Source organism: Melanotaenia boesemani, chromosome 8 (assembly GCF_017639745.1).
Source record: "Melanotaenia boesemani isolate fMelBoe1 chromosome 8, fMelBoe1.pri, whole genome shotgun sequence".
Taxonomy (NCBI): domain Eukaryota; kingdom Metazoa; phylum Chordata; class Actinopteri; order Atheriniformes; family Melanotaeniidae; genus Melanotaenia; species Melanotaenia boesemani.
Window position 1 is genome coordinate 18,571,800 of NC_055689.1, and position 23,920 is coordinate 18,595,719.

The 23,920-nt window shown below is 38.7% G+C and overlaps 1 protein-coding gene across 6 annotated transcripts; it reads left to right on the top strand.

Moving 5' to 3' along the window:
- The first annotated feature begins 724 nt into the window (after nt 1–724).
- Nucleotides 725–23,524, top strand: LOC121644114 (5'-AMP-activated protein kinase subunit gamma-2-like). Of its 6 annotated transcripts, none has more exons than XM_041991833.1 (17): nt 725–803; nt 904–997; nt 2,379–2,444; nt 6,157–6,400; nt 14,712–14,941; nt 16,538–16,589; nt 17,260–17,366; nt 18,088–18,169; nt 18,691–18,749; nt 18,843–18,888; nt 18,983–19,037; nt 19,145–19,271; nt 19,437–19,602; nt 19,692–19,729; nt 19,837–19,983; nt 20,079–20,172; nt 20,264–23,524. In XM_041991833.1, the coding sequence occupies exons 2-17, from the start codon at nt 914–916 to the stop codon at nt 20,317–20,319; spliced, it is 1,653 nt and encodes a 550-aa protein (XP_041847767.1). In that variant the 5' UTR covers nt 725–803; nt 904–913; the 3' UTR covers nt 20,320–23,524. The 6 variants fall into 6 exon arrangements, 4 of the variants coding, with proteins under 4 accessions (XP_041847767.1, XP_041847766.1, XP_041847768.1 ...); XR_006011225.1 differs by lacking the exon at nt 725–803 and having other exon boundaries at nt 810–997; nt 20,264–20,468; nt 22,281–23,524; XR_006011226.1 differs by lacking the exon at nt 725–803 and having other exon boundaries at nt 810–997; nt 20,079–20,263; nt 22,281–23,524.
- Nucleotides 23,525–23,920: the final 396 nt, after the last annotated feature.

Sequence of the window (23,920 nt, forward strand, 5' to 3'; positions counted from 1 at the left end):
CCTAGCACAGGATTTCACGTAAGAAAATAAACATTTTTCAAGATCCTGCATGGCCTTTTCAAAAGCTTTCTTGTATACTCCAAGTATACTCCTACTTTTGCAGTCAAAAGATATTAACACACACAACCACACACACACACACACACACACACACACACACACACACACACACACACACACACACTCATATATATATATATATATATATATATAGTCCCTACATTTATTCTGTGAATTCCGGAGCCATACTGACATCTGTTGGTGAGGGGTCTGTGTAAGTCAGGACAGAGGTGTACTGTTAAAATTAGTGTCCGTTAAAACATGTTTTCTGACGGCGTATGTTCGGTTTGGCATTTTATAGTTTTGCTGCCTGACAAGGAAATCGTCAATAGAAGAAAAAAAAGAAAATGCGTACCTGGAACGAAAAAAGGAACTTAACAGTTACAGCCCACTCTTTTACAGAGCAAATTTATTTGGCATTTGCAATAATATTACTGTTTTCGGACAAATGCAAGGTCCGTATGTTTCTTGCATAAAATACAAGGAGCTGTTTTTTTTTTTGTTGTTGTTGTTTTGTTTTTTGTTTTTTAATCGTCGCTGTGATCATTTCAACGTTTCTGTTCTCTCTGGCGTTTGACTGAACCGGAAATACACTAAGGGACACAAATTTCCTCTGGGTAACTGACTGCAACATTACACCTGTAAACAATCTGCGTTGACACCGCATTGAAGAGGTGTGTCCTGCTGCTTTTTCTCGGCCAAGCCTACTTCCTGGTGAACGAGGCTGCTCCTCGCTCGGTGTTGTGAGTATAGGGGGCAGATGAAGAGAAGGTGGGGCGGCAGCTTAACGCTTATTGTTGCCTTGCAGCAGTTACTTTACAGCACTTTTTGCTTGCTCATTAGAGGATAAAAAATGGGAAGCACGGTGATGGAGTCCAGTAAAGAAAGCTCAAGAAAAATGCCAAAGAAGAGGAGAAGTCTGCGGATTAACATGCCAGTGAGTCGGTGAAGTATCAGCTAATTTGGTGTCTTACTGTGACCTTTAACAAACTGATCTGTTAGTGAACTTTTGTCCTGGAAACCAGGACTGAAAGAAACTAGTGTATAGCCGTTGTTTTTGCTGTCTGTGATCGCACGCGACGTAGGAGCGCGTTCGTGATTGACATTTGTTCTGCGCTGCTAATCCAAGTTGATCATTTAGCACAAATATATGTGTAATTTATTTTCCGAGCCCGTAATGGAGGTATTAGTAGTTTTCTAGAAACAACTTTTCACAGAGGATTATCATTTTTTTCGATAGATATATTTTCATCAGCTTGTTCGGCAGTAATTACCAGCTGCAACTACTGTTTACAAATCACCTGAAATCACGCGCACGTTTTTTTTCCGGATTAATTGCAAGACGTCCTGCTAAATGGATGCAGCGATACAAAAAAAAAAAGTTTGATAAGGACTTTAAAAAGACAGAATAGGATCATTCTTATGTCATTTTTGTCTGCAAATGATGTAAAGTTCATGTTACAGCTATAACTCATTTCCTCCAAGGTTCATTTCAAGGTAAGGTTGGTTGATTTTTATTGTGAGGAACAGATAGAAATACCAAGAAAACTAACCTGCTCAGAGGCAACAGTCATGACTCGTTATAGTCATTACTTAACGTTGGGTTTTGATCATTTAACTTAATTTCACTATCCTACACTGACTCATTCCCAGTAGCCATGCTCACTGCTAGTTAATGTCATTTTTTGCACATGTATTAGACTATTTGTGTGTCCTGGGCAGGATTTTGTACAGTCAATAATGATGGGTAAGGTTTGTTTTTTTCCCCCTAATAAACATAACTACATTGATACTGAAGTTTTCTTAAAATAATGTACTCATGTGCTGCTGTCCAGATTGGACAAAAAGTCCCCATTCTGATGTAAGATTATGAATGCGGTACTGTTTTTGTGGCTGACACTAAAGTGTAATATGTTCAAGTTTATCACCTGCGTGCAAACTTCCCCATCCTCAGCATGGTGGAGGCTCCAGTATAGTTGCATAGGGAATAACAGAGCAGTCTCATGCAGTCACTTCATTATACATTTGTAACATAGCAGCCATTCTGTTGCAGAGTGGATCGCATCTCTTGTCTTAAGAGGAATGTTACACCCTGCCCTTGGTATGGGGAAGTGGTGTGCTGTATTTTGCATTTTCCTACAAAGGTTTCCACAGCAGTGAAACGTATGTGTCTGTTCCTATAAAGCAGGTGTATAATTTTGCTGCAGCCAGTTTTCAATTAAACTGACTGTAGCAGTATATAATATTTTTTCTTCTTATTATCATTATTTTTTAAAAGTTATTATTATCCTTGACACCCAGATTTCTTTTATGTGCAGGACTGTGGTGCATTCACTGCCCCTCAACTGGAGACAAGTGGTTCAACCAAAACTGGCACTCGGACGGTAAATGCAATCCTCTCTGGATCATTATTTTATATTTACTTGCCATTTGCAAGTCAAGTCTGTCATTTTTTCCAACACATGATTTATTATGTTTATTTTAATGTTTATTTGCCTTAAAAAGCAATCAAATGTGGATAGGGAGAGTAAAATAATTCACAAGGGCATCTCTTCTGTTCTGCCAACCCACTTTGGCTTACAGTAACATTACGCCCACAGTGTTCAGGCTCAAACAGATACTGGGAATTGATTTTTCTAAAAGAAAGCAGCCTCATCCTTCTGTCCATTCGTATTCATTTGAGCTGGAATAATCATCGACTGTAGCCAAAATACATATTTTAGTTTTATCTCAGTAATATTTGTGCAGTACCAATAAAACCTGTACTGTCTTGTGTTTTGTAAGACACAAGCTGTATTCAGATAAACCCCTATAGCTTGTTCGCTTGCCTTAACAAGATGTTGCACAATGTGAGATTGCGATTTGTTGGCAAAAGGCAAAGATGGGTGTGTGCGCTCACTCCTCAAGACTGCCACAGGATTGGTTTAAACAGAAATGTACCAGTGGAGTAAGGCCTAGCATTAAGGAAGTACCAGGGAACCAGACAAAGCAGTCCTTCCTTTTTTTTTGATTAGTCTCATCACAGATACAGCGTTTGTCCTTCATGCTTTCCTATCTGTACCTTTTTATTTCCTGCAGAGCAACAGTTTTCCTTTTCATTTCATGCAGTTTTCTAGGCAGGTTTTTATGTAGTGACAGTGTTACCAAAACACTCTTGTTGCATTTCACTGTTTGCAGTAAATACAACCCCCTTGTAGATGCTTCACTGTATCAGACCCCACAAATAGTTAAGTGTTTTGCTGGCATATCCAGAGCAGGCAGCAGGCAGTGGTGGGAGGAGGCTCTCTCCTTCTCCTGCTAGATTGGCTGCCATCTCTCGTGTTTTGTTTTGGTTTCTGTACAGCAAATAGTGAAGGATTTCTCCATCTGTTTACATGATAATGACCTTGCAAAGGCAGACTTATAAACAGAGAGACTAAGTGAAAAATATTGTTTGTGCATTTCAACTGTGTACACTGTCTGATAATGAACCTGATGGTGCTTTTATTGACTCATATATGGCCTCACTGATAATATGTATATCTCCTCCGCAAACACTCTACATAACATGGTGTTTCAATTAAACAGAAAGTGTGGACGTATTTCTAGTGGTTAAAGGTGGATTTTAGTTGCATAACATAACTAGTGAGTCCAGTATTTCTTTACAGTATTGTTAGATTTCAAGTAGCTTCTATCAACTCAGATGGTGTCACATTTACAACTCTGTTCCCCAAAAAGTTGGCACACAGTATAGAGTGTAAATAAAACACATTGCAACTATTTGCTAATCATTTAAACTTTATATTTCTACATATATGTATCAGATGTTAAAACAAAGACATTTTCCATCATCTCAAAAAAGCTGCAAAGGGATGTTTACCGTTGTGTAGTTTCCGCGCTTCTTTTACCTGTGAATGTCTGTACATGTGTGGGAAGTGAGGCGACCAGTTGCTGGAGTTTTAGGAGGAATGTTTTCCCGTTTTGGGCTGAAGCAAGATACTAGTTGCTTAATAATCATGGGCCTTTATTGCTGTTTTTTTCCTTTTATTTTATGATGCACCAGATGCTTACTATTGATAAAAGGTCTGGATTGCAGGCAGGCCAGTTTTGCACCCGCACTCTTTCCTGCAAAGCCATGGTGTTGGGACGGATGCAGTATGTGGTTTAGCATTGTCTTGCTGAAATATGTAAGGCCTTCCCTGAAAGTAATCTCATCTGAATGGGAACAGATGTTGCTCTAAAACCGGTTGTGTTTTTCAGCATTGATGGTGCCTTTGCTGATGTGTAAAGTGCTAATGCAACTCCAAGTCATCAGAGATTCACGCTTTTGAACTGTCGGCTGATAGCAAGCTGGATGATCCCTCCTCTAGAGGCACGGTGTCTGTGGTTTTTAAAAAGAATTTAAAATTTTGATTCATCTGATCAAAGAACGGTTTTCCACTTTCCCTTAGACCATTTTAAATGTGCTGTGGCTGAGAGGTGTGTTCTCACATATGGCTTCTTCTTTGCATGATAGAGCTTTAATCTGCATTTGTGGATTACATGATGAACTGTGTTCACTGCCTGTGGTTTCTGGAAGTGTTCCTGAGCCCATGCAGGTATTTCCAGTAGAAAATCAGACTAATGCAGTACTGCCTGAGGGCCCCAATATTACAAGCAGCCAGTTTTGACCTTTGGCCTCGTCCTTTGTGTGCAGCCATTCCTTTGATTCTATTAATCTTTTGATGATATTATACACTGTAGATAGCAGGATCTTAAAAGTCTTCTAAATTTTACATTGAGAAGCATTTTTATTAAATTGTTCCACATTGTTCGAATGTCAAATGCTCCTCTAGTTGTTTTTGATTTATGCTAGTTAGTTTTCCAGCCCCAGTGCCACCCTTTTTTGAGCCATGTTGTTGTAAAATAAGCTAATATCTTTTTTTAAAATAGTAAAATATCTGAGTTTCAACATCTGATATGTTGTTTATGTTCTAGTGGGAGTAAAATATGAGTTTACGAGATTTGTAGATCATTGCACTCTATTTTAATTTACATTTTAGACAGTTTTCCAAGTTACTTATTTAGTTTTGGAATCGGGGTTGTAATTTTATATTATTTTAATAAGTGGATTTGAAAACAGGAAGTCAGATTTAGCAGGAGATCAGATTTTCATACAATACCAAGTTGTTAATAAACAGATCTTTCTTTCAGCAATATGAATAAATTTCTCCCAGACCATTTTTTACCAGACAAAACAAAAACTTTTCAGGCAACAATGGAGATGGGCAGAGGTTACAGAAGATGGCGCTTCCATCCCAGAATGCAACACAGTGTACCGTCGCAGAATTATAATAAAATAAATAAAATTATAAAAAAAAGGACCTTGTTATGAGAATGTGTGTAGTTCTTTACTGAGAGAAGCAAAAAGAATACAAGAATCCCAATGAAGAAAGTAAATAAATGAGCTTAATCACAAGATTCTCTCTTTTTGATAAATGCAGACATGTGCTGTCATGCATCAGTACGGTCCCTCAAGGTGTGACCTGAATAGTTTCACTGTATGTGTGTCTGCTGCTGTTTTGTTGTGACTCCAGGTTGCTGGTTGACTCTGGATATTAAAATGTCACATCTACATGAGACATACTAAAAGAAGACTTTGCACAGTTATGAGTACTTGTCCTAATGAGGTGGTATATCTACTTATAAAAATAAAAACATTGTTGTTTATGGACCAGAGTGTGCTGTTGCTCTTCTCTGTCTGTTCTCAGCTATTAGATAGCTAATCTGTAAAACATATTTTTGATGCACTTTGCAAATGAGACCCATTTTCATATCTCGTACTATTTTTATGAGATGCCTTTAACTTCAATAGTTAACTAACTAAACAAAACTCTGTTTTCATGTTTGCTAAAAGGAGAAGTGACACAGCAGTGTAAAAAAAATGCTGCCATTTTACAATAAATCTTTTTTTTTTTCTATTTCCTCATTCAGTCTGGCATTTCACTTTGCAAACTTACGTAAAGAACTGTTGCAGATTTGCACTACGTCGTATCAATATCTTCTGCCATGCAGAGGATGCATACTGGTCATGAAACATACAGGAGAATAAAACTGCCTCTTTTTCTTGTCTCTTAGGGAGACCGTCTCGTTCATTCAGCCAGCCCCACCAAAGGAGTAAAGAGCCCAACCAGTGTGCCCCCAACACCCCATTCTGCTCCAGTGCAATCAAAAGCTAATTCAGCTTCTCCCAAAACTATCTTCCCCTATCCCTCCCATCAAAGCGCTTCACCCAAATCCCCCCGTCGCCTAAGCTTCAGTGGTATCTTCCGGTCTAATTCCACAACTGCAAGTATGAAAATCTTCTCCAGAGCCAAGAAAGGTAAGTCTAAATACTAAGCTAGCTTTCATAATAAAATAAGCTTGATTTGAAAGTGATAACTCATAGAGTAAAAAAGCTGTAAGAATGAAGACTCAGGAGCAAGACACACGCATAGGAAGTTAGACACAATAGATGAAACTGTGTCATCTCAAAGATTATTTGGGTTTCCTGCTTTGTGCAAAAGACAAAGCCACATACCGGAACCTGTCAGTCTAATTGGGTTCATGAATTCACATATTTTACAGCTTGAAACTGAGCTGACATGAACTGCATCCTCGATCCTCTAGCTCATTTTCTATAACACTACAGAACATTGTTGCACAAATAAGGAAGTAAAATTTTCCTTTAACGGGAAAAAGAATCCACTGCTCTGCTTTGTGGTCACAGCCAACGTGGTCACAGTGCTTGTCAGACCTCATCATCTTAATACTGTCAACAATTTTCTCTATGAAAAGTAAATGCTTGGCTGTGTTTGTTGTCTCCATCAAGACCTTAAAATCAGTCACTGCACTGAAAAAGTAGTTTGTCGTATTAAGTTACAAGTCTAGATGAGAGGGCAGCCATAGTACTTTCACCAGCCACTATTAGGCTAATTACAATATTATGGTAATTTGATAATGAGAAACGAGACAAACTAGGTAGAACAAGGCCTTGGTTCATGAAGAACAGACCTAACTGGCAGATATTTTGCTCTCATGTCTCCATGTTTTTTTATGATCATTATATAACAAAAAACACCCTTGTTTTCATGGAAACAGCCCTGCTGAGAGTGCCATCAACCAGCTACACAGATGACTCATGTGTTTTTGGCTCGTGCATTTACCCATTCTTCTATGTTTCCTTGCAGAGGGTTCTTTTGGCAGTGGCTGATGGAACAGCCTAGTTAAGGCCAGAACTTAAAAGACAGCCGGCTCTGTTTTCTCTGAACATTGTTAATAATAACGACAAAACTAAAACATACACCAACAGCTCCACGCTTCGCACCACAGCTGCTTTGGCTTTCTAGTATGCAATATGGTTTGAAACATTGCATCCTCTTTATTTAGTAATGATCTGCAACTAAATTATCTTATCTATGAAAATATTGACTGGGTACTCTTCTAACTAAATATCACCCAGCAAATGAGTCGCCACGTCGGAGTTTTAGTTGCAGTATAGTAGTGGGGTGTTTTTGTGGAGTCCTCCTTTGGCCACAAGGGTGTGCTGAAGGCACAGGTTTGTCTTGATTTGTCCTTATAAGTGTTAATGAGGCTGTTGTTTCTGTAACATCTCTTTATTATTACTTATTCACCATTTTTGACAAACAGATGTATTTTCTTTCATCATTATATCAGCTCCTGTATGAATTGCACATTCACAGGGCAAGAGTGTTTGTTTTCTTTTTCCAGCAGGTACATTTGCATCTTTACTTGATGAAAGATATGACTAGAAGGTTTCCTCTTTCCCAGCTGCTTCTAAATATGTTTCCTATTGCCTGGACATTGTCAGCCTCTCATTGCTGTAGCACTTCCATAGCCTTATCTGGAAGTGCCTAGACTCTCAGGAGCTCCTCACACAGTCATGCACAATTTTTACCCCCTCTCTCTCACTCTCTGTTGCTACCATGGGCTGTATGTTGTCAGTAAATAAAAGATCTTGGTAGTTTTGGCCGTCCAAATTCTTAAAACACACTCCGTATAAGGACAGGATCATTATTTATTTATTGAGCTAATGAAGAGTTTCATGGACATGCACACATGCCAGCTTTTTCCACAACAAAACACTTTGAATTCCTCATGGATATGAGACTTTTCTAACTCCAAACTAAACTGAATTAAACTGATTTTATTTGGATAATGAAATCTTTATTACATCATTCATTGTTTATCTGATCTCCTAACTCATATTGGCCATTGACTCACAAAGCAGAGTGGAACACTTGCATAACATGTTAATTGAGATCTGTACTGGCCATGCTTCAGCTAATGTAAGCAGCAAATACTGAGTGGGACATCTGTTGAGGGTTAGGAGAGGGGACTGATATTGAATGGAAGCTTTTTGATCAGCTGACAGAACATGGGATGTCCCGCTTCTGTCATCTGATGGGGGGCTGGTCTCAGCAGTCTTAAAGGTCAGGCCTCCAAAAGTTACAGACACCTAGCTACACAAATGACAGAGAGGCAACAACTGTCTATTTATTTCTTTATAATCTTGTACCGATCATTTAAAGGGAGGCTTTTACCTCCACAAGCATTCAGCCTGTGTTATCCTGAATAAGTTACCTCATGTGATGACTGAGCAAAGCAGATGTTCCTGTTCTGAATTTACTCTTGTAAGAAAAGGAAGGGCGGGGAGACGGTGCCTCTGAGCCAATCAGTGGAGTTTCCCTCATAGACTGGCCTCCTTTTACAGGCTGCTGACACGCATGCTATATTAAAGAGACGCCACCCCCAACTGCACCTGACAATTTACAGCTCTGACACCACTCAGAGGGAGAAAGGCGCTCCAGTCTGTCCCAGTTGTTATTTGCATCATTGCCGCTGAAACTCTGTGGAATTTACAGCTTCCATACTCGTGTCGTTTCCATCAAATATATGAGCTGCACACAGCTTCATTTTGGCTCAGTGCTCTTCTTTTTTTTTTCCTCCCCTTTTTACGTGGCTATGCAGTCTTTGCACGTTTTGATGTCTTGTTATGGCCATTGAAAAGTCAGAAAAAAGACCCGCCATCGTTCATTGATTGAAGTCAGCCAGTTCCCTGAGGACTAACTCTTCTCGATCCAACTTGCATCATCTGGATTTAATTTCAACTTAATTTCCAAACTGCAAAGTGAATAAAGTGAATCTCACTTGCAGCAGTTTTAAGAAGGGGTTGTGCTCCTTTTGTGATGCAGTTGGTCATGGTAAAATTCACTTTTGAGCCAACAACCCACTGCTTTCCATGAAGCGGTTTGGCAGCCTTAGGAGAAGCAAGAAACAAAAAGAGCAAGATGGGTTAGGAGGAAAGCATCAGACTGAGGCGTCATCTCTGGCTGGTAATGTACTTTGCTTTCCACCCCTTACATTTACCCCCTGCAGCTTCCTCCAATTTGTTTTGCACTAGGATGGCCTCTTTCAGCGCTCACTATAATTTTTTTTTTATATGTTAAAAAAAAGTTTACACCTCAGTAGTGCCGCACATATATCCTGTTTAAAACATCTGGGTTATTATCCATGCATTAAATTCCATATTTTAAAAAGCAGCTATTATTAGTTTATATGAATCTGTTCCATTTTCTCTTTTATTCGCCACATGTGGATAAACTTATTGCAGCCTGACTCAACAATAAGCTTTTGTTTTAAAATGTTTTAAAGAGCTACTGATGCAAGCTCATTTAGATGTAATTTGTGGTGCAGCTGAACTGGAAGAGTTTCTGTTGTGAAGTTTGCCCGTATTGATTCAAATCATTAGGACGAAAAAAAAAAAAAAAATATTGAAGGGGTACTGCTCAATAGCATATAATTCAGAGTTATGACCCAGATCAACAACATTAAAAACCTCTGTAAAAGTTATTTTCGCCTATTATCTACAAATCTGTGTATGTGGATGACACAGAAAGGTGTGGACAATTATGTTATTTTAACTTTTAACCTGCATTTGGTAAAATATCTTGTATGTATAAAGGAGTCTGATTAAAGCTTCTCCTAACTGACTTAACATTAGATGCGCTTTTCTTGGTGAGAATTTTTGTAGCATTGCCTTTTCTGCCTCCTAACCCATGATACACATTATTTTTTCAGACAACTTTTAAATACTGACTACCCACAACAAACTCAGAGGTCAGCCTGCACATGAAGTGGCTTGCATACAAAGCTGCTGTCCAAAGGGCTAAAAAAAAAATAATAAAGAATCGATTTAAAAATAAAAGACAAAATCAATGCTCGGCATATCTTTCAGATGATAATCCAAAACTCAGACTTTGCGCTGACACTTATTTAGATATTTCAGTTTGTTTCTTTTTTTCATTCCACTTTTCATTCATTGCAGTTTTATTCCTAAATTGTAGCATCTTATGAGGAGAAACCATATCTGCCTCATGTGGTTTATCTAAAACTTTCTGCTGCTGCCTGGCCAGTGTGGTTTGAATTAAAAAAAAATAATATATAATAGAATATGATATAAATACCAGTCTTTTAGTTTTAGACTCTGTGTATCTGATTAAACAGTAGCTAAAGGTACTGATTGCTGCTCATTATGACCACTAAAGGTGCTACATTTAGTTAAGGTGCTGCCAACAGCTGATCTCTGGTTAACAAGTGCAGGCTATGCATCTGCACAAAGTGTGTCGGGACACAGGCCAGACATAGTAAAGCTGTGTTTGAGGGGCTGACATGGAGGCAAGCAGTCTGCAATAATTTTGCATTTCCAATAATTTACCGATTAAATGGCACAATGAGTAATGCAGTATTTTAGAGAAACATAAAAGCAGAATTAAAGTCAGTTGGTGTTTTTCTAGTAATCCTGTCATTGCAGCTGAGTGATTTATAGCCACTCCATCTTGTGTCGCCACACTGTCATTATTTTTGTCCAGGATCCAAAGGGAGCTTAAAATAGTTGGTCCATTTGGAGTGCTTTATTAAAAAGGAGCTGAAGCTGTCAGATCATGCTAAATTATTATTATACTTTTTTCTCCGTGTGGGGGCATTATCTCCACAAGTAATATTTCTTCAGGTTTTCAATACAGGAAGCCATGAAAAGGGCACCAAACAAAAGCAGCTAACTACTGCTAATGCATCTGCTGTAGAGCAGTAGCTCGACGTATTTGAAAAGTGAAGCAATCTTTGTAGTGTTGAAGTGTTGTTTTATCACAGACCACACAGCTCCTGATTTAGAGCTATTCTGGCCTTGGTTGAGCAGATGAGAGGTGCAGAGTCTTGTCACAGTGATAAATGGCTGTCAATATAAGATGTGGTAGCACCTCCATCTAAACCATAGGTTCTTTGATCAAGGGCTCGCACTGTGGAAGCAGAAACCATGCTGCCTTTAAACGTGGCAGGCAACAGGGTTCAAGAAGATGATGTTCATAAAGCTGACAACTTTATGAACATCAGCTGTTCAGAAAAATTCTCAGAGCTTCTCAGCTATACTTTGTTCAAAATGGCTGGACCATCTTGTTCTTTGGAGCTAGTACAGTGTTGTTATTTTTTATGAAGCGAACTAAAGAGGCTCACCTTGCTTCTAAAGTCTCCCACTTGACTAAAAACACATTATCAAAAGCCTCAGGGGACAACTGGATTGAGAGGAGCTGCTTTTCTGGGCACTGCAATAAGACATAATTTCATTAAATTGTGAGATTATTTAGATTTTTTTTTAATCAGGTTAAATGCAAATAACTCACTGTTTTCCTGGCTATTTGCATTAATATTCAGCAATATTTTTCTTGTTTAACCTTTAAAAAATTGTTAAAGGTTTTGGTCCAGGCTGAAATTATCAATAAGTTTCAGTTTCATCTAATCTATATTGTGTTTTCTTGTTTTCCGAAATGAAAGAGGTTTTTTTTTTTATCTCCATGGTGACTGGCATCCCTTGTTTTGTCTGACTAATGAGCTAAAACTACTTTGACAGTAAAGACAGTAAAGAAAGCAGCAAGTTATTTCATACATTTTTTGGCACACCTACTTGGACAAATAAATTCATTTGTTCCTTCTATGATATAGAAATGCCAATTTCCATAGATTATCAAGCTAAAGAGGAATGACGAGTCATTTGTTTTTCTGTAGACAAAGTTCTGGCCATTGCATCAGAACATCCCTTTTCTTTGGTAATTTAACCATGAAGTAAAAAATAAATCACTGTTACTTTTTTTATGCATGTAGATGGAGTAGAGTTGTGTTTCCTGGGTGGTGCCTGCTTGTTAAACCCCCCCTCTTAACCAGGCAGAGGAGAGGAGTCGCTGCACTGCTGTTATCTGCTCCTGTGGAATGTGCCACAACAGCGTGGCTAAAAAAGGAAAGCCACACAGCGGAAGCTGGCCACACCAAAGAGGCCGGTGCAAGCCAACTAAATGTCAGGAGATAGTGTTGAGTGGTCTCGGACAGCCTGAGGATAACATTCACTTGGCCTACTTTTAGAAAAATGTAATAAATTGTACATCATTATTGTTTTTCTTTTAAAATGATTATTACATGGAGTCAGTGGTAGCTTAATGAAGTAAATGGTTGCATGTTTATTAACAAGGGAATTAGTTAAGTCATAGTACTCCATTGATGTCAGTATAAATACTTTAAATCTGACTCTTAGGAGCATAACTCACTGTTGTTTGAATGATGTTGCTTTATTTCTACATCATATTTAAATGCAATGATGGAGTAATCAACCCAATTAATTTAATACAAGTCAAGGCTAATATTCACTAAGCTTTCTCGTGTGAAATCAATACTTGCAGCTACACGATCACGACAGCATTAGGCATAATAAAACTCCGGCTGGAGTCTTCGTAATGTGAACCATTTGGTCCTCATCGTCCATGTCGCTCATTGTCTGGCCTCATAAATATGTCTCTGGGGAGGTGCTTGAGCAGTGTGAGTGTTGCATGTCCCCCCCCACGTAAGATTGTGGTGCCTGACGTAAAAGAGCAGCCTGTCATGTGACGAGCACTCAATCTGACACTGCAGCAGCAGCTGTGTCACAGACAGCTGACTGCTGCAGTAGAGTCGGGTTTAATTTGGATCTGCCTGCTGAGAACAGAGGGATGCCAAGAACAGAAGAAAGACAGCCTGCATGATTCACTGCAGGTCCCCCGCCTTTAGAAATGCTCCATCATTGATTTTGTTTTTTACTGCATTTATTTGCATTTATTTTTGAGTTGAGCTTCAGACAGCCTTCAAGGAGTTTTCATAAGCAGTTAGGAGGATGCAGGTGTCAACAGATGGTTGTTCACTGCAGTGCTGTAAAATATGCCATGAGTCGGGGGTTTGTATTTCCAGCTATATAATTCCCTTCAGGAACTTTTGACTAATTATACAGTCACATTTATATTCAAATTATGTTTTAAAATTACATATAAAGGCATTTCAAATCAGCATAAAGATCATACCTGTACTCCAGCTTTTATTTTAAAATGGATATTTTAAATACATTTTTTATGATTTAAAAAAAAAAAACTGTTACTTTTACTAATACTGTTTATATGTATTTATCTAGGTAAGAAAAATTGATTAATCAAATCTTATTTTCAATACATGTCCAGTTAATCACACTAAGGTATAATCTTCATGTAGAAAATGTAGAAGGAATAATCTTTTAATCTTTGATCGTATCCATCAATGTTGGTACAGCTCATTCAGTTCAATTAATAAATAAATATATTATAAAGCTATATACACACACATACATACATACATAAACATATATGGCCTTTCTGTGTGCACTGCGCATGTTCTCTCCGTGTATGTATTGGATGTTAGGTTAATTGGTTACTCTAAATTCACCCTGTGAGTGTGTGAATGGTTATTTGTCCCTATCCTTGTTGGCCCTGCGATGGACTGGTGAGCTGTCCAGGGTGTACCCTGCCTTTCATCTGTTAATGCTGGGATAAACTCCAGCTTACCCGCGACCCATAACGGACTAAGCGGTTCAGATAATGAATGAATATATATTATAATTTTTATTTATTTATATATTAAGGATCTATACTGATATTTTAACTGATTCCATCAAATTGTTGTCTATGTTTTAGGCTAAAATAATCCTCAGGTTAATGTTTTCTCTGTGAGGTTAGGTTCATTATAGCTTTTGCATAGCTAATAGCGATTTTATTGTTTATGTTTTGTTTTTTAAACACATCATCAATTTAATCAAAATTTAAATTTTAGGGGTCATGAGTTTCTTGTGGTTTCTTTCGTTTTGGTTTTTTGTTTTCTTTTGTTTGTAATAGAATAGATCAAACAAGACTAACTTTTTTTTATTATTATTATTATTTTTTTTTTAATGAATACAGTAAATACCAAAGCTCAAGCAAAGAATCTACTATCCCTTTCTTCAGTCTGAAGGTTATTTTTTAAAGCTGGAACAAATGCAAATTATTACCTCTGAATTCTCTTTTGAAAACAGAAAATGATATTCATTCATTATCTGATGATGTCCCTGTAAATGATGGATTAGGTATTCCATCCATCTCTTGTATATCACAGCATTCACAGTGGCTGCACCACAGTTTTACCTGCTAACCCTATCATCGATGTCAGTCAGCACTACATCTCAGTGTCGCTGAAAGCACAGCAGAGATAGAAATCAAAAGAATAGCCGAGAGATAAGCTGACATATCTGTGCTGGACTTTAAATCTCTCTGCAGCTTCTGGATTCTTGACACCACCCACCACCCCGACCCAGGCATCCAGCCAACCTGTGTTCCCCCAGGAGGCCCAGCAGAGCAGCCAGAGCCCTGAACGAATGGAGCGGAGTTCTCGAGCCCGCTCCCTTTCCACACCTCCGGACACAGGACAACGCCTCAGCCTTCCCTCTGCTAAACCCCCAATCCCTTCAACGAGTCCTGTGCCACCCCCCTACTCTACCTCACAACACGTGAGTCACAGTGCAGAAAACTTTTACGTAGATTTAATGAATATAATTGGAGAATTAAAGTTATAAATTTGCTTGGGGACAGTTCAGTCAGTGCTAGTAAGCTTTGAACCAATTATTGATTTTTTTTTAGTTGCATTATGCTACAAAACTGAATCAGAAGTAACCTCTGCAGCTTTTTGCAGAGAACAGTAAGAGATCAGATACCTTCTCAGCTATCCTGGGGCACAGGAAGCAGGTGAAATGTTTCTTAATTTTGCTTAAAAAAAAAAAAAAAAAAAAAAAAAGACACAACTCAGCCAAATTCTCCGTCCTTGCAGGTAAAATGTTGCATCTTTGCACTTATTCAGTATCAGTGACAATAATATAAGCCCATGGGGGATGGGATGTTGACGCTGAATTGTTTTATTATTTTCCGTAACTGTTGATATCACGATTGTCCTGCATCTCTGCTGTATCCCCCCTAACACATAAGGGACTCTCACAAGATATTCTGGTGTTGTTTACCTTTTTGCCAAATCCAGTTTCAAGAGCAATCACTTTAATTGATTTAACTCTGTCTGCCTCATTGGGCTTTACTGTAATACAAAAAGCAGGCCAAGTGCCTGGTGGTGCAGAGGGGTCAGATTTATGGAGATGCAGAGGTAGATTCTGGCAAGAGAAGTGCTGAGTCACCATTGCAGGAGGACACCGACACTGGGACCGTACAGCATCTTAAAGCAGGTATGCAGGCGTTCTCATACTGCTGCAGAGGCTTGTTGTGAAAGTGAGAAACGGGGGAAATCATGTATCAACACGCACACTTTGAGTATGTTAATCCCTCAGCATGACACAGCACATTTCCTGCTGGGAGCTCGACTGTGTTGCGTGGGGAGATGCAATTAGTGCAACGCGTTGCATTACGTTAATCCTGCTGCTACAGCCATTGTGTCCGGGAAATGTTATATTAGACCTCGGTTTGGTTTAAAGTAATAAACGTTGAAGACGTGACAAGGTATCCCCAGCTTCTTGCTGCTAGGCAACGTGAGGGATTTCCTAATATGGCGAGACACCCGGGTCGTCCTGTACGGAGGGGTGTGTCCTCGGCGCAACAAGCTTCCTGCTTTCTCCTCACGCTTCGTGTGAAGGACTGTTTCTGGTGAGTTTTAGACGTTGAATAATGTCTACAGATGATTAGTGGCAGCGGGGTTATTTCCCCCAAACTGTGTGTGTGAATGTAGGAACGGCGTCGGTCCTCCCTTCATGCTGCGCCAAATAGACCAGGACTGTTCCACTGCGTGCTTTAAGGGGGTGTGTTATGTAGTGCAATTATAATGTCCCACTTAAAGCTCCACCGCACAAGGGCTTGTGTCACGTTACCTGTGTGTGTACATTCAGGTCTCTTGAGTAGCGTTTTGTAATCGCTACGACGCCGGTCTGGTGCCAGGTTGTTCGTGTGTTTTAGCGGGGTTTAGCGCACCACAGTCGGTCTGTTTGCTGGGAGCCGCAGGCGTCGCTTCAGCCTGCTGCTCGCTCACTATTTGCTGCGAAGTTTTTGTTGTGCGCTGGCGTGTGGCGCTGTGTGAAGATTTGCAAACTTGTCGCTTTTTTTCCTCGTAGGTCTACGGCTTATTCGAAGGTATGCTGGAGAAACTTGAACTAGATGATGATGGTAAGTGTCTTCCTGCCATATCTACTGAGCCACTGCTCTTTTACTACTAACAGCGCTGTAAATCTTGACTTAACAGGGTGTGAGAGTGATAAAGATAAAACTGGCCTCGCAGGTTTGTTGCCAGTTTTAGATGTAGCTATTGCAAACAAACATTTGTTGGCAATTAAGCCTAAATTCTTGATATTCCCTCAACATTTTGAGTTATGTTAGGCTATTCCGTCATTTAAATGTATCATTCAAGTTGATATAAATAAGAATATCTGCTGTGCTTGACATAAAAATGAGTATATATGAAAGCAACATTACATTTTTTTTAACATGGAAAATGTTTAAAGTTGTACAAAATTTGCACTGTTTAATTTTATCCCCCAGATAATCAATTATTTGCCTAAACTTTTGCCACCACTTGATGGCAAAGCTCCACACAAATCTTCAATTGCCTCGTCTGTAAAAGACTTCAGTTCCCTCAGCACTTTGCTGTCAATGTTTTTCCACTGTGTGCTTGTTGATGTTTGGAGTATGGAGCAGTAAAGTGACTGTAAGTGGTCCATGGCTGTAATGGTCGTTTAGGGTGTGTATGTTTTGTTTTGTTTTTTCCAAGGTCTCATTATGTATTCCCAGAGAGATTTCTCCTTCCCCTAGAATAATTTCTCTACTTCTTTTCTTACAGCTGCTGAGCCAGAGAGTGATATTTACATGCGCTTTATGAAATCCCACAAGTGCTACGATATCGTCCCCACGAGCTCCAAGCTGGTTGTGTTTGATACGGCACTCCAAGTTAGTACCACCTTAGGTTTCTCAGTTTGTATTTGTCAAAACATTCAACTTAAACAGTTGAGTTTACAATAGGGAGCAGGATTACATGTGAAAGTCAATTTGTCAATGATTTTTTTTTTTTTTTTGGGTGTTTCTCTTGAGAACCGAAACAGACCTTCAACTGAAGTTAATGTTCAATAGAAGAGACCAAAGTAGTTTACCTCAAAACAGTTTCAGTTAAGCAGCTAAGCAAATTGTCATAAAACTGTTAAACACTAAACCAAGGAAGGTCTGACGTCTTTGATGTGTAGATCTTCAACCACTAAAGCTAAGTGTTAAGATCTCTTATCTAAAGGTAAACCAAAACAAAGCCACAACTTCACAAGAACAAGAAGCTACTTTTTTCCTGTTGAGAGGGCTGCAACCCAAGGTTGCATTTGATTTCTCTTTTTATGTAATTGTTTAGCTTATCAACTGTTTATATGCTCTCCATCGAGATGACACAAAGCGGACGTAAATCTTTGCATTAAACAATCTCGGACAATTTACCAGAGGCTAATTTTTGCTTAACTGAACAACTGATTTAATTAGTTGCTTCTAAGTTTTATGTTGATCAGCTAACAGAATAATGGACTCTATCAAGATAGTCACATGCTGCTGTGAGGTATTTTGTATAATTTGATCTGAAATAAGATTTTTTTTTTTTTTTTTTTTTTGCTTTGTTTCATCTCTTGCTTGTCAGGTTAAGAAAGCGTTCTTTGCCTTGGTGGCTAACGGGGTGCGGGCTGCTCCACTATGGGACACAGAGAAGCAAAGCTTTGTGGGTAAGAAGCCTGAAATCTGCAAGAAACACCACTTTCCTGCATTTTTAAATGTGCTGAAATTTGAACCACACTCACCCAACAAAAAGCCTATTGAGTCAAGAGCACTAGTTTCATTGTTAGATTATATCTGAAAGCAGCTTCATTAAGAAGCAGCTCAGGTTTTTCCAGCATGTCTTTAAATTCCTGTTTTTGCACTTAAAAAGATTAAGTTGAAAACACTAAAAAGTTAATTTAATCTTATTCTCACTCTACATCTGATTTAAACCATTAAGCACAGAAATGACTCGTCCGTATTGTTAGGAAAGGTAAAGACAGACATCTCTTCCTCACCCTCTCAGTTATGAGTTCAAAGGGTGAGCCAGCAGTGAATTGGGCTTGTTGAGCTTTACTGCAGGTCAGCCTCTGATGAATAATAAATGCAAAGTCAATGTGAAAATAAAGAGGGGAGGGGGCGCGGGTAGTGCAGGGTAGCCACTGTGTTGTTTAGATTCAACATGTTTTATTGCCTGTTTACATTACAGGAATGCTGACAATCACAGATTTCATCATCATACTGCACAGATACTATAAGTCACCAATGGTAGGTTTACATGATTGATTATGTTTGAATATTTTATTTAGGTTTAATTGTTATTTTCTTTTTTTTAAATTTTTGCTTGTTCCTGTATTTCAGGTGCAAATTTATGAATTAGAGGAACACAAGCTTGAGACCTGGCGAGGCAAGTATTCTGTCATGTTGATGCTGCACATATGCATTAAGATTCACCCAATTTTTATGAATGTAAAATCATTTTTATATTCTTTGCTATTTAGAGGTTTATCTTCAAGCAACATTCAAACCCTTGGTCAACATATCACCCGATGCGAGGTATGTTTTCTAGAATAAGTGCAAATGTTTTGTTGCATGTTTTTTGTGTGTGAGCTGATTTTGACTTTTTTTCCTTTTATAATTAATTGTCATGTTTGTATTTGCAGCTTATTTGATGCAGTGTATACCCTCATCAAAAACAAAATTCACCGCCTGCCTGTCATTGACCCTGTCACGGGAAACGCTCTTTATATTCTCACACACAAGAGGATCCTCAAGTTCCTCCAGCTGTTTGTGAGTCCAACAGATCCCCACAAATCACATTTTAAGAGCTCGAATAAGATTGTCCAATTTTTTTTTATTTCTTTGCTGCCCCCTAGTGGTGAAGGGGAACTGTGATTAAATCATGTTGGTTGAGGCATCTTCCTGCCTCATACTGGGCGTGTTTCTATTTCCCAGATGTGTGAAATGCCAAAGCCAGCTTTCATGAAGCAGACTCTGGGCGAGCTTGGCATTGGTACATACCACGAAATTGCTTTCATCCACCCAGACACACCCATCATTAAAGCACTCAACATCTTTGTGGAGAGGCGAATCTCTGCTTTGCCTGTGGTGGATGATTCAGGTGAGATCACAAACAACTATGGCAGTGTAGGTTTTCCTGCTAAATGATCATTTTTATCTTCAATAGTTGTTTTTTTTTTCCTCTTGCAGGCAAAGTTGTTGATATTTACTCCAAGTTTGATGTGATTGTAAGTTTGCAGTTTCCAGTTTTGAAGAGACAAAGTATTACCTTTTTAGTTTTTGGGCCAAACTGCTCTGGGATTTATTATTTTACTTCTGTTGTGTTTCTGTGCAGAACCTGGCTGCAGAGAAGACGTACAACAACCTGGACATCACAGTGACGCAGGCCTTAAAACATCGCTCTCAGTACTTCGAAGGAGTCGTGAAGTGCCATAAAATGGAAACAATGGAGGCTATTGTGGACAGAATAGTCAAAGCTGAAGTGAGACACCAAGATCTATATATGCATTAAGCTACTCAGAAATAGCCCCAGGACCAATGTCAGTTTTAGCTGCAACTTTTCTCTTTTACTCCCAGGTGCATCGGTTGGTGGTGGTGGACGAGCGCTCCAGTATTGAGGGCATTGTTTCCTTGTCAGACATTCTCCAGGCGCTGGTGCTCAGCCCTGCAGGTATAGATGCTCAGCATTGCTAGCCCCAACTATACTTCTGTCCTGGACCCTGAGCTCTCTCTCCCCCATCTGCCCTATAACCCTGCCCCAGGTAGGAAACGCACCTGTTTGACTGAAGGCTGGTCATCGCCTGTAGCTGGCTCTTAGGAGGCATGATGCCTCTCTGACATCCTGCTTGTCCTGCTGGGTGCCGCTTTGTTCCGCAGTGTTATTTGGATTTTTTTTTGTCAGGAAAATGGGTTTGCAGTTAATTTACAAGTGAACTGTCTGCTCTCCCCGGAAGCACATTTGAAAAGGTACATTACATTTTATATGACAACTTTAATTCTGGATGGATGAAAAAGGCATTATGCTAGTCGTGGTTTAAACTTCTATAACTCCACTTCTTTAGCTTCTGTTTAGCTAGCAACAGAACCGCAGATTCTGTTCAGTTTTCCCATGTGATGCCATTCAGGTGATATGCACGAAAAGACTTCAGGTAAATGTTGCCTGATTTGACATATTTACACAGGCAGTGTTCAGTAAATAACACAGATGTAATTTTTCTCTATGGTGTATGATAAAAAAAGAACTCACAACCAAACCTGACTGGGCTATTTATTTTGCTTTACTTTAGATATTGATAGGAAAGATTTGTGATCTTCAGAAATTGTTTTAATAGTCAATACCGATATTTGGTAACTTGGGGAAAAAAAGTTAAAAATACCAAGGGTTAAATTGTAGTCACTAGGGGACTAACTCAGAGAATGTCCAAATCAGCCAATCTTGGTACGGGTGGGGGTTCCCTGTATGCTGCTACACAAGCCAAAAGTGCTCCAAGGAAGGACAAGTGGAAGCCAATAATGGGGTTAAGCTCTTATGATGGTCACATAGAAGAATTGGAGTAGTGGAATAAAGCAACCTTGTCTGGTGAGTCCTGTCTCAACATCATGGGAACAGCCAGATGAAGGCAGATGAGGACATGGGGTAGTCTGGAAGATATTTTACTGGGAAACCTTGGGTACAGGTATTCAAATAGATTTTAGTTTGTATCCTTCAACTACCTCAGCATTTTCACTCTTTTTAACATCAATATTTCTTGATGGTGGATTTTGTCAGCAGTAAAATGGAAGAGTTCAGGGTACTGGAATTGCCTTTAATGTGTTGGAATGTAAAAACATTAAAGTCTGTAGCCGTCTTTACATGTAACATCACATTTCCTATGATTGTCAGATATTTATCATGCAGCCAATTTTAATATGTTCTACATGGAGGCTTCACATATTATATATTCTGTTGAGTTGATGTTTGGCTTGTTCCAGATGTAGCTGCATCTTGCTTCTGGCAATCTCTTCTTTGATGTGATTTATGTTTGGTATTGATGTGCTTGAAAATAACATGCTTGCACAATTTTTAAGTGTTGGAGGCTGCTGTTTGTTTGCATTCAGACCTCCTATTTTAGAAATTCAACCCAGCATTCATTGATATGTTTATATTGACTTCATCTGTGCATTGACACGTCAGAGTAGAATGGCTACCGCTTGTTATTCGGGTCTAACCAAACTCCAAGCGACCAGTTGTGGAGGACTCAAAAATGCCTTGTTGGAAGTGGGAAGTTCGGTTCAGACAGACAAGTCCATAAGGTGTACAGAATAAAATCAGGCACAAGTATTCCTATAATGTAGGCATGCAACTTTATTAATGTTCACATATAAATGTCCAAGTTTTAGGTCAACACGAAAGTACACCGATCAGCTACTAAACTAAACCACAGACAGTGAAATGGATATAAAAAAAAAAGGCCCGAGGCCTGGTAGCGGTCCAGCAACTATCTCGATCTCCCTGACATCCTAAAATCAAGACCTAAAAATCAATAAAAAAAAACATCAGTATTAATATCTCTGAACAATGAAAACCGAATCTATGCTGTCATTACACTTGACATAGTATTCAGAGCTGTGTTCCATCCGGAGGGGAACCTAATTTTACCCTAATGGTTAATGGTCAGAGAATGGGATTTAACTGTGTTTTTCATTCAGATCTGTTGCCTGTTTTTCTTTTCTTTTTTTTAAACTGCAGTTAAATGGCTATGCTGTTTGTACAACAGAATATGTGTTTGTTGTTCCCAGATGCCTGTAAGGACGAGAACTTGACTGAATGAGAGAGTGGTGCATCAGCTTACATGGTGGGAGTAAATGTGCAGAATGGTTGAGGTGTAGGGGGCAGAGCCAGTCTGAAGGTCCCGGAGATGCCTGCCACCAGTGCACTATCAAGGCCTGGAATCCAAAGAGGAAGAGAGCTGAGCCAAGTGGAGTCCTGAACTGAAGATGGATTTTTATGAATTTCTTTCCTGTTTGCACACTGCTCAGTCATATTGATTACATTACAGATAAAATTTACAGTATACGCAAACATGTACACATGGTACACTTATTACCTTTCAGTAAAAGTGCTGTCACAAACATGGTGCTGTTATTAGATAAATAAACTTTAAATTTGCAGTTACTGGTTAATGTCATCAGCTCCATGTAAACATCCACAGATGCAACTTATCTGGTAGCACAATTACGCTTCACCCACAGTAATATAAAGACTGCTGTCATTAAAGAGAGTGCCAAGATGGAGCACTCAAGCTCAGTCTTTATTTGTACCGTTTGATTTTCCCCTCAATGTGGTGGTTTTTTTTTTTTTTTTTCTTTTTGGAGGGGGGTTGTAAAGGAGTTCCTGAAATACTAATGAGTAACATTAACACTGATGTTTTTACATCCACTCATCTGATGTTATTTCATTTGGATGCATTTTTTGTTATTAAAATCCAGGATTTCTATTTGGTTATGGTTTGTTTGAAACAATTATGCAGAGCTCAGAGGAAAGAGGAGCATTTTTTAAGGATTATGTCGGCCAAGAGTAGAGGATGTGTTTTTCTTACCGATTGAGTGATTTACAGTCACTGTGATTTCAGAATTTAAAAAAAAAAAAAAAGTTTTTTTCGTTTAACATTTTTACATTCATTCTGTGGTTTGGATGCTTCAGATTGTTAGGACGCTCACAAACATGCAAAGCGGCTTGTTTATCTCAACAGGACTCATCTCTGTATTTGACTGTAAATGGGATTGTTTTTGCAAAACATGTCAGAGAAAGCTTTATTTTTTATGAATGTGTGAACATGTTTAAAGATACTGCAGTTTCAATGTTATTTTTGTAAATATATTGCAGCAATATGTCTAGTTCAGAGAAACTTTGTATCAGATCAACATGTACTGTAAATGTGCAAGCATGACAAACTACACTTCTGCAGAATGAATGTTCTTTGTTTTACTTTTTCTATTTTTCTGCCTGCAGAAAAATAAACAGACACTGAATGTACGTTAAAGCTGCATTCCTCTGGTTTTTCTCACACTGAACTCAGGTTTAAGTAGAATTTCTTGTCAGCTTTTACATGTGTATTTAATAAACGGGGTTGTTTTAAAGTAAATATTGTATAATTATATTTTAAAATAAAAGATGTAACCTTGCGAGAATGAGTGAACATTAATGGTGTAAAGAATAGAAAGTAAGCAACGGTGTGATGCATCAGCATTTGCTATTAACAGATGTTAAACTTTCAAATTTTATTGATAATATATATTCTTTTGACCAAAATAATTTAAACTAAATTGTGAATGCGAATTTTGTAAATATTATTTAAAAAAAATATTTGTTTAAGCAGTAACCAGTATAACAACAGCAAACTGGAACGTCAGCGGTGAAAACATTAGCCTGTTACTAC

Excerpts from the sequence above, each read along its gene's own strand:
- LOC121644114 (XM_041991833.1), top strand. The coding sequence starts at position 914 with ATGGGAAGCACGGTGATGGAGTCCAGTAAAGAAAGCTCAAGAAAAATG. Across the intron at positions 18,889-18,982 it reads CAAGCTTGAGACCTGGCGAG|AGGTTTATCTTCAAGCAACA; the intron begins GCAAGTATTCTG and ends TTTGCTATTTAG. Across the intron at positions 19,730-19,836 it reads ACTCCAAGTTTGATGTGATT|AACCTGGCTGCAGAGAAGAC; the intron begins GTAAGTTTGCAG and ends GTTTCTGTGCAG.